The sequence below is a fragment of the Lepidochelys kempii genome, chromosome 17, assembly GCF_965140285.1.
Source record: "Lepidochelys kempii isolate rLepKem1 chromosome 17, rLepKem1.hap1, whole genome shotgun sequence".
NCBI classification, from domain to species: Eukaryota; Metazoa; Chordata; order Testudines; family Cheloniidae; genus Lepidochelys; species Lepidochelys kempii.
The window spans coordinates 361,321-375,593 of record NC_136396.1 but is presented as its reverse complement, the minus strand read 5'-3'; the positions used below and the strand labels follow the sequence as shown (position 1 = coordinate 375,593).

At 41.9% G+C, this 14,273-nt stretch overlaps 1 protein-coding gene across 1 annotated transcript in view; it reads left to right on the top strand.

Annotated features, from left to right (window-relative positions):
• PITPNA (phosphatidylinositol transfer protein alpha) overlaps positions 1-14,273 on the top strand; it is a 47,411-nt gene that overhangs the window by 7,107 nt on the left and 26,031 nt on the right. The window contains exons 3-4 of the mRNA XM_073315828.2: positions 9,171-9,316; positions 13,136-13,227. Coding sequence (XP_073171929.1) covers positions 9,171-9,316; positions 13,136-13,227 — 238 coding nt within the window. The remainder of the gene's footprint in view (positions 1-9,170; positions 9,317-13,135; positions 13,228-14,273) is intronic.

Genomic DNA, 14,273 nt, shown 5'->3' with positions numbered 1-14,273 from the left:
AGGCAAATCATTTAACTTATCTGTACCTTGGTTTTCCCATCTCTAAAATGAGGCTAATGATATTGTCCCTCCTCCTGTAAAGTGCTTTCAGATCCATGAATTACAACTCCTAGAGAAGTTAATAATAAACTTGAATTTGCCAGATTGTTCCAAAGCACAGCTTCCTTCTTTGTCTAATATAATTGTTTTTTCTTTTAAGGTGAGGAAGCTTTAATGAATCTCTGAGGTTCCTTTTTATCTGGGTTTTTCTACAGTAGAAAATGTAATTGTGTTAAAACGTGTTACCTAACAAAGTTAAACATTCAGTGTAGATGAGGACTGTTAAAATTGTCAGTTTGTTATGGTCAATCCTGTTGTCCACCATATGGTTAACCATGACCAGCTGTTATGATTTTTAAACATCACAGTACAAGAAATGTTCAGTCAAGTAAATTTAACTTGATTGAAAACATACTTAACATCTTTGTAGACACAGTGTAACACATTTCAGATTAAGGGTGTGTCTACATGGGAAAATTTTCCCAGTTAAAGCTATGTAAGATCAGATGAGAATTTAAACTAATGGGGGGTTATACTGGTATAACTCCCTGGGTGGACATTTTTATTCTGGAATAACAGTAGCTTGCTTGCTTGCTGATTTAGCTTATGTCACTTTGGAAGGAGTTTAAGTTACCCCCAAAAAAGTTTGGTTAATTTAGTCTGAAATAATAGTGTATATCGGTTTAAATTCACACCTTAGTTTATACCAGTATAACTTTCCTGTGTAGACAATCCCTAAGTTTTCTACACTGACACTGCATCGACTTAACTACATTGATTTAAGTGCTACGCCTCTCACTGAGGTGGGTGAGTTACATCAGTGGGAGCTACATTTGAGTGTAGATGCTTAGAGTTAGGTCAATATAAGCTACTTTACATTGACCTAACTTTGTAGTGTAGACCAGGCCCTAGATGATAACTTGCTGAGTTCAAATGAGATTAAACTGTGTTTGTGTAGGTGTTAAGAGGATTTTCAATCATGTTACTCTAAATCAATTGAGTTAATTTAGGAAAAATCCACCCCCCTGAGAGATGTAGCTATATCACCTAACCTCCAGTGTAGACAGTGCTAGGTTGACAGAAGAATTTTAGGGAGGTGGATTAATTACAGTAATGAGAGAATCCCTCTCATTGCTGTAGCGAGTGTCTACACTGAAGCGCCACAGTGGCGCAGCTGTGTGTCCGTAGAGTTTTAAATGTAGAAATATCCTTAATTGAAAAACACACCTTTTTTGCCCAGGTAGACAAAGCCTCAGGCCTTGTCTAGTTTAGGATTTTAGGTGTGATGTTAGCATAAATGTGTGCTACTACAACTTAAATCCTAGTCTAAACAGGGCATCGGCTTTTAACATCATGTTAGTAGACAAGCACTGAGTGGCAGCTCATGAGTTATTGTCGCTCAGGTAAATGCTGAAGCTGTGAACTGGCTCTCAGTTATACAGCAGCACAGTATTATGGCTCTATTCACACTGTGAAAAATGGCCTTTTGATGACCATGATTGTCTGAGTGGGTCCTTCTGTTTTTCATTCCCTTCGCCTGCCCTCACAACCCCACAGTAATGTTGAAAATGGCTTAATTGTAGTTGAGACAAATCTCTTCTCCAAGAACATGATTACTGGAACAGTGCTGAATGCAGTTTTGTCCTATCTGTTCTAGCAGTTAAATCACTCTCAGCACTAGCTAAAGTGACCCACTAAGACATCCATTGTCAAAAGCATCTACATTGGGAGCTGTGTGCATGGTGAAATGCAGAGAAGGTATGTGGTTGATACATGTCTACCTAAGAGTAGTAATATGTTTGTCCTGACATTGTGCTCACACAGTTAGACTGTCTCTACTCCAAAAACATTCATAGTCTAATTGACCTAGAGAAGACACTCCACATTAGGAAGGAATAACTTGCATTTTAAACAATTAATTATTTCTAGGAACTTGTAATATCTAGGTACCATGGAAGGAGAGAACTCAAGGGGGTTAAATGAATTAAGGGTGAATAAAAAAAGCAAGCCTTCTTGGTTTTGAAAATTCTTATCTAATTATTTTCAAATGTATTTCTTGGGCCATACATGTACTTTGCTTTTTCTTGGAAGACTGCAAGTCTGCATAGTGAACTCCCTTTGGATGTAAACCATATTTCTAAACAAAATAGCTAGGTTTCATTAAAAAAAAAAAAAAACAAACCTAAAATTCCTAAAGCACTGAATCCATGTTAGATAGACCAACAGCAGTGAAAATTTTAAGAAGGCCCCCCACAATCATTTAATCCAACTCCATAGTGTGAACACTGTATCTACACTTTTTAGAACTTGCAGCTGAGCAGGTCTTTTCCAGATCTTGTAAAAATTACTTTCCACTTTTTGGCTTTGTTTATATTAAGTTTTAACGGGTGTAGGAGATGGAATTCTGAGAATGGGTGTTAATAATGGAGAAGCTGATCTGATTATTTCTTCACTGGCCAATAGACAGCTGTGGAGAAATAACTGGTTCTGCTCCCTGGACTTCCAACTTCGGAGACTGCACCCCTCTTTTATCTTCCCTCCCTCCTTGTGCTCTCAGCACCACTCCTCTGCAGAGAGATTCTGCTAGGGAATAAATACTTTTCCAGAGACCTACCTTCACATTCACAAAGTGGCCAAGGAGTTGGAGTGAAAATGACTCCAGTCCCAAAGCGTGTCAGTAGCAGATGCTTCACCAGGCCTGGGCTCCTTTCGGGATATATTTCTCTGTTGCTGCCTCACTATAAACCTTTCATTTGAAATGTCAAGGTCCAGGGTTAACTTTAATTTTCTAATGCTTTTTGGTGAGAGAGCTGTGAGTACCATGCTCTTCGTTTGTATGTTTCCTTTCTCTGAATGGAACAGCTACAGACTTGAAGAGGCACATGCTCTGAGTTTTGCTTGCATAACCAATGATTGATTGATTGGCTCACTGCAGCAACCCCATCCATTTGGTCACTACTATAATAAATCCAACCCTTTCGGTGCCCTTGTACTCCTCTCTGATCTTGACCTTAACTCTGGGGCTGAATGTAGCACATTCCTTTGAAAATATAGCTGGTAGTAAAAGAACATAATTGTTGCCCTCTAGTAGCTTTTTCGCTCCCTAGAGGCTAAAACAGCATCATGTTAGTCCCTTTCCCTAAAGACCATCCCAAGAGGGCACACATTTCTCTTCCCTCCCCCATATGCACATTTTGGCCATATGGTCAAATGGGGTGATGCTGTGCATGCACAGTGTGTTCTGGTCCTGCAGTTGAGAGCTGATCACAGCAGGCAAAAGTATTTCAAACAGTTCACAAAAGAAAGAAAAATAAGTCTGTTTGTCTGAACTAATAAAGGGTGAGCAGAATCGTCCTCTATTGTTCTCCTTCCTGGGTGACATCTATGCAAGGTAAAGCTGTTGAAGTCTTTGAAATCCTGCCTCTGTGAAAGGCAGTTGGCATCTGACTGCACCTAGAATGTTGCCTCAACATTTGGCATCTCAGTCCCAAACTGAAGAGCACTCAGAAACGCAACAGAAGTGGTCAGGGGAAGAGAGAATGAGTTATAGGGAAGATGGAAAGAGTTAATTATGCAATATATCTTGAATCAGCAATGACTGGCAGGAAATAGGATTCTCCAGGTATCCAAAACATGTAAACATCCAGATGGACGGGGAGTCATTTAAGAGCATCCAAGGGGCTATAACTAGGAGCAAAGGAATTTAATCAATTAAAGGAAAATGTAGTCTGAATGTGAGGAAACCCTTCCTGACAGTGAGGTCACTCCAGCCCTGGAATTGTCTGCGGGGAGCCAGATCATCCCAAAGTAGATGAGCCAAAGCACTAGAACATGCTTTCTGACCCTTGCCCCCGGGAGACTGGACTGGATGGAACCTAACAGGCTTCTGCTTCTCTAAGTTCTCTGATACTGGGATTCAGCTTCATCAGGGTAAAGTGAATGTTTATTGGAGTTTTATTCCTCCCCTTGCTGATTTATTCAGTGCTATGAATATTTAGAAATGTAGGTTGTGTATGTGTAGAAAGTGGAGGCCCCAGGCAATGTAAGGACTTTTATCTTTCGGGCACCCTTTGCGTTTGAGAAGGTTGTCTTCTGAGCTTGAGGATGCCCTGCAGTCAACTCTTAAGTGAACTTGTTGATCTGGAGTGAAGGAATCCAGAATTCCAAAGAGTTCAGTTATAAACCTGTTCAGAAGCCTGTAATGTGAGGAGCAGAAGGGGTGCTTTCCCCATTGGCTCCTTGCTGCCCTAAAGGAGAATAGGATGTAACTGCTAGGAAGTCTCAGAAGCAATATCAAGTTGGTGAGTCTTTGGATTGCCCAGTTAAATGCTGGTCTGGGATAGACCTTCGCTATCCTATCCCTTGGCTGGGAGTCCCTTCACGATGAGTGGTGGCATTCTGACACAATTGGGAGGAACGGTTTCCTGTAATTTAGCCCAGCTGATAAGGCATGGGATCTGGGCCCATGTTGCGCTTGTTGTTTACAAGCACTTGATGATGTTCAAAGCCACAGAAGAGTGAACATGATTGCCATGCCTCTCAAAATCCCAGGTGAAGGAATTCACACTGTGTTTCATGCCTGACGAGGTCGGTGGACTACGCACTCCCAATCCTGGGGGAGAGGATGCTGGCTGGGCTGTTTTCTGCTCTTAGGGTTCAGTTTCCAGGCTACAGAAAGTAAGGTATATTAACTACTACACCTTTATTGCTATTATAGGTTCACTCTTATGCACAAAACTCTCACTAGACACGTGATACTGTTTATGGGTTTTGTGATTCTGGCAGATATGAAGCACAAATGGACTAACGAGACGAGAACCTAATTCCAACTTCGGTTTAATAGATGGAAACCTATCCTGGAAGACCTGGCAGCTGGACATCCAGTGCATGAACTGCTGCTTGAGGGCCAGTGCCAGTGTGTGTGATATGGCAGTGTAAAAACTGATGTGATTTTGAGGCGTGGTGGCTTGGAGTAGGGAAGAGAGTTTCTGTCTGTTTGGTTCTGATGTGATATACTTGGGATATTGTGTACCTCTGGGCACCTCATTATTAGGAAGAACTTGACAAACTTGAGGGAGTTGAGAGAAAACAACAAATGATCAGGAAGGTGAGAGGAATTGTGGCTTCTGAGGAAAGAATAATGGCTGAATATTAAATAACTTGGCCAGGTGACACTAAGGTGAGAATGAGACAACCTACGAATACTGAAGTTATGGAAGTCCCAATTGTGGTGAAGAAAGTAGGATGATTCAAGGACTATAAGTATGAATAAGGTGCGAGAATTTAGGCTGAATATCAGGAAAAGCTTCCAGATTGTGGATCTATTGGACCATGAGCCTGCTGAATGTAGACTGGAAAAAAAAAATCTGGATTGTAGGAACAATATTTCATTGTCAGGGAGCAGACAAGCTATCTATTACGTCTTTCTATGAATCCTTCCCTTTGGTGTGGGCACCTCGGACCAGCATCCATCTAGCTGTTTGAGCTCTTTCCATTTCTGAGATTTGCAATACTGGGTGCACGGACTTGGCCAGCTGTGTGTGGGTGTCTGACCAGCTGCTGTTTTGAAAGCGTTGTTATGGATTAGAGCTGTGTGTGTACAAGTTCTCTGCCGCCTCCTTGTCCTCTCACATGGGAAGGAGCTTGCCAAACACAAAGGATTCTTTTATTTCCATATTGAGTTCTAAGCTGCTTCTAGGGAACAGCTTTTTTCCCCAAAGGGGCCGGCTGTGTTGAATTCCGACCTCGTCCATGAAATTCTGCTAATACAGTGAACTCTGATCTCTGTATGAGAGGCCTTTCACAGACCCTGCTGTGGGTTGGCTGTGGAAGTCAAGAGCTCTCAGGAGTTCCGAAAGCAAGTTTTTGTGTCGTGCCTACTCTTCCCAGCAGTTCTAGGATTCAGACTTTCGGAGGACACAGCCTGTTTTTCTATTAACATTTCCCAGCAGAATCTGTGGGATCTGCTCTTATTTAATGGACAAATTTATCTGGATGTCCTACCCTTGTATTAATGGAATTAAAGGATCAGGAATATCGGGGAAGATTAAAGGGTAAAGATGCTAGCCCAGTGGGCTGATCCTCTTAGGGCTTGAACTTTGACTTGTATACCTAAGGTAGAATGAATGAATGAGAGACTGTTACTAAAAGGGATTAGTTTGTACCTCCCGGAGACCTGACCCCGAGACCCGCTGCAGAGCAGGCAAAGCTATTCTATCTGCTCTTTCTAGGGCTGGGGTCACTGAGTTGATGACACTTTCTCTTGCAAAGGAAATACAATATATTCTTCTCTGAAATAAACTCCTGTTTCATAACTCCACTGAGTTCTCTGTCGGAGAGAACTATGTGTTCTGCTTTTATGGGTCAGCCACAGGAAACCACAAAGAATGCAGTGTGTGAAAAGTCAAGAGATGGAGCATTTTGATATGGGATGAGACCCAGTTTGTTGGTGGCAGTGAGGGAGCTGCCCAGAATTACTTCAGAAGTAAAGGGTTTGCACAACTCAGTGCAACAGTGTGAGCATATGCAGCAGTGCCCTGACTGAACTTTCCATTTCACTGAGCGCGGGGAGAAATCATTACAGAAATAAATGTTTTTATTCTGGGGCACTTCTATGCAGAGGCCTTCTAAAAAGTCAACGATTCTGCTAAATGTGCTGCTGAAAGGGATTGGGAAGTGAGCCTGAACTTGAGCAAATCTTCTCTGGTGTGCTCTCTGACTCGTCCCTGGCTACCCAAGGGAAGGAGACCTAGACATACCCTTGGCACACCATCAGCTTTCACTTACTGGTGATCTTTGCTGTTACTTTCTAAATTTGTTCTTGTTCTGTTAATACTCGATGGAAAAAGCCTGCAATGCATACGGGCTGCATTTATGTCAGATGCCGTGATAAAGAACTTAGCAGGTATGGAAATACTTCTTTTCAAACAGCTGTTGCTGGGCCTGGAATTGAGAGTGCTGCCCTGTCACTACTGGTTTTGTTTTGTAGGCTTTTTGATCACCACCCTGCTTATTTTGTCTGAGGGAATGTATACCCACAGCAGCACAGCTCTGGCGCTGCAGTGCCATGGTGTAGATTCTTCCTGCATTGACAGAAGGGATACCTAAGTCAATAGAAGATACCTTCCGTTGACATAGCTGTGTCTACACCAGAGGTTAAGTTGACCTAACTACAGTGCTCAGGGTACAAGTAGACCAGGCCTTAGTTTAGGCATACAGAGCGATGACTAATCCCTATTCCTTTTTGTTCAGAATTTAATTTTTCCTTACTTGCTACACTGTGTTCTCTGCCTAGGTAAGGGAAGAGTGGGTATTGGGTAGTGTGGATCCCTCTGTTTCACTTCATTTAGATTTCTTTTTTTTATGCGCACATCAGCTATGATGCTAATGTTTTTTGGTCTACCTAGCATTTTGCCGACTGCCTTTTGTTCTTTCAAATAGGCTCTCTACATTTACTGCCTTGGTCAACCACTCCTTTGCTTCTGATACTTTCACCTCTCTGAACTGTCACTTTCCATCCACATCTTGAACATCCCCTTTCAGACTAATACTCCAATGTCCTAATACTCAGACCTCTTCACTGGCTCCCAGATCCACTTCAGGATCAAGTTCAGAAAATCCTTCATGGATTTGCTTCACCTGATCACATCTCTCTTGACAAGTCTGATCACTCCCTCTTCTCCATTCCTGTGTATAGTCATGCCACTGATGTTGAGAGAGCATATCCCTTTATGGCTTCTGCCACCCAGAACATCCTCCCACTTATGACTCCATCCCATTTAACCTCTTTTCTACCTCCCTTATCCTTCTGAATTTCCTTTTGGTATTCTTTTTAAAGCATTTGGGAGATACTTTTTATGCAAGAGGCCGTACAGTGTAAAGTAGTGTTGAATTTAGTGGCCAGTACTGATGGAGAAAGAGGGCTAAGGCTGTCAGATTTTGAGTGTTTGCGAGAGGCTCAAAGATCTGGGCAGGAATGTTACTGGATGTTTAAGGCTCTGTGTCCTACATGATAGTGTAATGCCAAAGGCCAGGAGGAGGGTGCAGTGCAGAAAGAGCCTGCCTATAGAAGGTGTAGTAAGGAATGGGCCTGTGTAATTAGGGCAAATTCAACCATTTTGAACTATAACCCTCTAGCCAAAAGATAATGGCACATGTGGTGGGGAAGAGAACAAGGGTAATATGAATCATATGGTCATTTGGGAAGCTAAAACTTGTTCAATTACGACTTTTAAACATGAATGAGGCTTTTTGTAGGGCTCTTCGAAGTGAGTTTTGGGAAAGGACTTAGGTGGGCTGAAGGAGAAAATGTGGGTGGGAGTAAAGTGAGCAGAGGAGGGGAGGAGCTAGGTTGTGGAGAACCTGGAAGGTGAAAGCAGGGAGCTTGGGTTGGGTTCAGGAGGCAAATAGAGATTCAGTGAAGGGATTTTAAGAGTAGCCTGAAAATGGCTATGATGCCGGCAGGAGAGAAGGTTTGGATACATTGGGAGGAGTGAGCTATATAGAGACTGCAATAGTGAAGCCACCCACAGATGGCTGTCTTTAATTGGTAAACACATAATGAAAATTCCTTTGTAGGATGCCTTGGGATCCTTCACGACAAAGTGCTGTATACATGTCAGAGCCTGTTGAGAACTAGTGGAGTGTGTGTTATGCATGTCACCTGAACAGCAGATGCATCTTATCTGGTTTTATACACAGTGAATAGAAATGAGTGGGTTTGACTACTGCAGAGCTGTTGTTTTTCTGACACTTTCTAAATGGCAGCCAAACACCCATTCATCTCCCACTTCTGGTTTCCTCTGTAAATTTCTCCACATATTGGATTTCTTTGAGGTTGAGGCAGAGGTTGGAGGATAATATCACTGTTGTCTCCATTCGCCTTCTTGTACACTTGAGAGCTATCTGTTGAGTTCCTAAGGGAAGTCATTAGTGAAATGATACTTAGATGGAAATGGATATAAAAGTGGTATCCATCTTCCAATGCTTATATTTTGGTTGATATCTGACATGGTTGTATGTTAGGAGTGGGACACATCTCATTTATTTTTGTCCCCAGCTTCTTGCAGTTTAATTATGTTGACACCATCTAAATTATGACTATTGCAATAATGTGTCTTTAACTTCTTCAGTATCAAGTGGGACAGCTGTATTCTGTGGCAGAAGCCAGTAAAAATGAAACTGGTGGAGGTGAAGGAGTGGAGGTTCTGATGAATGAACCCTACGAGAGAGATGGAGAACGTGGTCAGTACACACACAAGATCTACCATTTACAGAGGTATGTGGGATGGAGAAATGGCCTATTTCCAGCTGTGAGTGGGATCAAAGAATAAGGGGAACTGTATAAATAGGATACAATTTAGGAAACCACTACACAGGTTAGAGATCATGCAAGTTTTCATGGATTCACAGCAACTGGAAACAGTCATTCTACCTGCCCCTGCTAGGGCTTGCTGTTGCAGTGAAAGAGAAGAACCTAGGAACTGCTTCCTGGACTGGAACAGTTACTAGTGGGACTAAAACTGTCACCTACTATCACCAGCGAAGTTCAGAACTATCACTGGGTCTTGGGCTCTTGAGCAGGGGAGTAATGCCAGGGGGAGAAAAAGAAAACGGGCAGTCATGTAGCATGAGTCAGGAGAGAGGAGGACTCGGTGATGGAGCAACATATCCCAGGGTATCAGCATAAGATAGACAAACACTTGCAGAGGACCAAGGTGGTGGAAAGGAACAGAAGAGATTGAGCTACAGGTGTCACACTCAGGACTGCAATCCGGACCAGTGAGGAGTTGTGACACTGCCTTCCCTGTAACCCCAAGTGCATCAGTCTGCTTTCCTCATGTGGTTCTCTTGTCAGAATGCTTCCAGACAGCATACAAGCATGTAGTACCGTGACTGTACGCTATGCAGCCCTGGTTCACTGCTCTGGCCCCAGCAGCCTGCCTACAACACAGTAGCCTCACTCCTTGGTTACTTCTTGCAGAGGTGACCCCAACACACTCCAGTCCCAAATTTTCCCAAAACCTTGTGCTCTGCTATGATCAGCTGTCTCCTGAAGCATTCAGAGAGATATTAGTTTATTTGCTCCTTTAAAGAGATGAAGATACATTAGCTTACTAATTTAACTGGGGATAAGTACATCCTTCCCTTCAAGCACAGCATGGAGTTGGTTTATTGTTGATAAACTTGTTTTCTGTTTACAAGAGGACTGTAGGTTAAATGATACCAAGTACTGTAGAAGAAATAAAGCTAGCGTTACAAACAAACAAAAGTAGAAATACGCTTTCTAATGGCTAAGACCTAACTTAACAAGTTACAGTCTTTGTTGAAGGTCCTTACCAATTTGCAATTCTTTCAATCGGGCCATTTGGTTGAAGGACCCATCTTTCTCAGCTTGCTACAGCTGTGGCCTCAGTGTCTGTCCAGAGATGGATGCCAAGATGGCTTCTCCTAAATCCTTATAGCTTCCTAAACTTACTGTTTTGTTCCCAGATTCAAGATGACCTCATGTTACTCTTTCCTTCCTGTAGATTTTGGATCCCCTTGCTGATTTATATGGAAATGGGGCATCCATTGTTTTTGGTCACACCTTGCTTAGTTTCATTGGAGGTAGACAGCTAAATTCCTTTCTGTCTGGGAGGGAACCTGTTAAGAATTCATATTTCCTCATATCGTGTTAATACATACATTTCACAATAATATTAATCACCAGTGTGACATTAGCTTTGAGAAAAGACCTTACTTAATACACTTTTTAAAAATATAGTAATATTGTTTACAATCAGTTGATTCCATTACTTATTTGAGGTTTAGACCACCTGTCTTTATAGCCCAGATAAAATTTCTCTTGCCTACTGGGGTGTAGATGCAATGCTGTCTTCTCCCCTGCTTGATAGCTTTGTTCACCTTATATGTAGATAAAATCTACCTTATATGTAGAGGTCATCTAGTCCAGTTCCGCACTAAGTATTATCCCTGACAGATGTGTGTCTAACTTGCTCTTAAAAGTCTCCGAGTATGGAGATTCCACAATGTGTCTGAGCAATTTATTTCAGTGCTTAACCACCCTGACAGGAATTTTTGCCTAAAGTCCAACCTAAACCGGCCTTTCTGCAATTTAAGGCCAGTGCTTCTTGTCCTGTCCTCAGAGGTTAAGGAGAATAATTTTTCTCCTCCTCCTTGTAATAAGCTTTTATGTACTTGAAAACTATTCTCATGTCCCCAGTCTTCTCTTGTCCAGACTAAACAAACCTAATTTTTTCAATCTTCCCTCATTTTTGTTGCTCTTCTCTGGACTTTCTCCAGTTTGTCCACATCTTTCTTGAAATGTGGCACCCAGAAGTGGACACAATACTCCAGTTGAGGCCTAATCAGTGTGGGGTGAAGAAGTAGTTCTCGTGTCTTGCTTACAACACTCATGCTAATACATCCCAGAATCATGTTTGCTCTTTTTGCAACAGTGTTACCCTGTTGACTCATATTTAGCTTGTGATCCCATCACCCCCAGATCTTTTTCTGCAGTACTCCTTCATAGGCAGTCATTTCCCGTTTTGTATGTGTGCAACTGATTGTTCCTTCTTAAGTGGAGTACTTTGCATTTGTCCTTAGTGAATTTCATCCTATTTTCTTCAGACCACTTCTTCAGTTTATCCAGATCATTTTAAATTTTAATCCTATCCTCCAAAGCACTTGCAACTTCTCCCAGTTTGGTATTGTCCGCAAACTTTATAAGTTTGCGGACAATACCAATAAGAAAGCTCATGCTCAAATAAATTGGTTAGTCTCTAAGGTGCCACAAGTACTCCTTTTCTTTTTGCAAACTTTATAAGTGTACTCTCTAGATAGATCTTCATTGTCTCTGTCTGCTGACCAGGCTGGACGGACAAACAAATATATATATCTTTGTCTAGGGCACACTGGGCTTATGCATGGCTTGCCAAACATATTTTAAGAATATAGTTCTAGCACATATTCATAGCTTTTTGTACACACCATGTGCATACCTCAAACAAGAATATTAAGCAAATTGTTAGTTTTCCAATGATATTTTACATGTCACCTTTTTTTCATTTACAGATTATGACAACAATGTGTTGTGTACTGAGTATGTCTGGCCTGAGAGAGTAGTGAACCACAAATGGGCCTCTGTGTCACAAGCGGATAGGAAGAGGGCTTTGAAATTAAATTACATAATGCTGTTTTTTGTTCTTTTCAAAACAGGCAAAACAGTGAAGAGCTAAAAACTGATGAAACACTTTACTATCCTTAGTTTTCCATATAAGCAATGACTGTTTGTCACTAGGATGTCTCCTTATAGAAAATGAAATTGTGATGGAGATGTTATGAGGAGAGGCATCCACAGGACTGTTTATTAGGATGTGGTCTATACTGTGTGAAACTTTGAGACTCTCAGGTGTTCCTACAGCAGCCTGTAGATCCTGCTGTGACCAAAGTGTGGTGGACAGACTTAGACATTTTCTGTACCCTGGTAGGTTGGGGTGTGGAATAGATGGAAATCACAACCGTTAGTGGAATAACAATAGTAAGTAGCACCAGTTGTGCTGTGAACATTAGAGCAGACTAATAGTTGGGAAAGATGGTAAGAGCTAAGTGGTTATGACAGGTTATAGTATCAGAGCTCGTCTCAAGTTGTGCAGTCCAGGTGTTGCTAACGGATGCTTCCCATCATAAACATGGCTGCTGTCTTGGGAAATCCAGAATCTGTAGTGGTTTTGATTGTTAATTATAACCCTCTTTATCCAGCATTGTGGTGGAGAAGCTTGGGTAGAAAAATGTTTCCAAGTTGTCAGCCTGCATTCAACATCAGGTGTGCCCTTGCTCCCCTGTACAAGGCAGGGAAGGGTTGGCACCTAGCCCATATACATTTATTCCGTTTCTGGGCATCCTACTAACAGAACAATGAACATTCCTAGTGATGATAATTGTGAAAACGCAAACGCATCCAGGGCATGGGGGTCTATATTTCAGGGTGGGTGCCTTGCATGTCTCAAACAGTGTTTGAGTCACAGTCAATTGAACATGGATATAAAAACTCTTACCTTGCTTCTCCTCCCCCACCCCACTCCCCAAACTGCAGCAAAGTGCCGTCATTTGTGAGAATGCTGGCCCCAGAGGGAGCCCTGAACATACACGAGAAAGCCTGGAATGCATACCCCTACTGCAGGACTGGTGAGTACATAGGGAAGGTCTGTACCATTGGGATGATTTTTTTTTTTTTTTTTTAACCAAAGAGGGGCAGTTAATTTGATGATTTGGCTGCTGCCTGCAGTCTATAGTCCATAACCCCTTCCTGTGGTTTGGGAAAATGAGAATTTAGAGCTAAGGGGGCATTAAAAGAAATGTTCCTGCCTGACAGTGGCAGTGCAGTATAATGACAGTCAGAGCTCCTGCTAATAAACAGGGAAACCTAAGTAGCCTGGGGATTGGTTAGGGGCAGGGTGTGAGAAGGGGCAAAAGTAAGAAATGGATGTGACCCTAATACTGTAGGTTTGGAGAAAGACTTGGTAGTGGGAGAACCGCAGTATGACTAGAACTGTGAGAGGTTATTCTAGTGGCTTGGGAGCAAATGCATGACAGAGAAACTGTTATGTACTTTAGTGCAATGGAAGTACTTTGGTGTAGACATTTGAAAGAGATGGAGTAAGAGAGGAGCTGGGGAGGACCTGGTTATCTTTTGCTTAATGCAATTTGAAGGGAACAGTATCATTGCCCCAGTGATTCCTCCAATAGTAAGATCAAAAATGGTGAAGCTGGAACTGAAAGTACAACTAGATACTGGTGTATTAACACTAGAGCAGCATGTTTTATGAGTCTCCCTGGAAAAGCAATAGTGTGCCACTTCTAAAACAAAATCTCAGACAGCAAGTGCAGAGTTAATCCACTACTGAACTTTGAGATTCTGCTTGAGGTGGATCATGAAGATGACACAACCCCTTTTCACTCTTATGGGATAGAGTATTTAAAATTCATGTAGAAAAAACATTGCTGCAACGTTATGGTTGAGAGCTTCAAGGGATAAATCATCTGTTCTTCATTTATTGTTCCCATGGTAACAGTAACTTATTCTCTTTGTGTTTATGTAATATTTGGGGTTACTTTTTATGCTATTAAATTTATCCTTTGGCAGAGGTACAGTTGCTGTGGGAACCAATATTTACAATTTACTGACCTTTGCACTTAACATTTTTAACTGCAGCATTTCATTAATGGCTTTT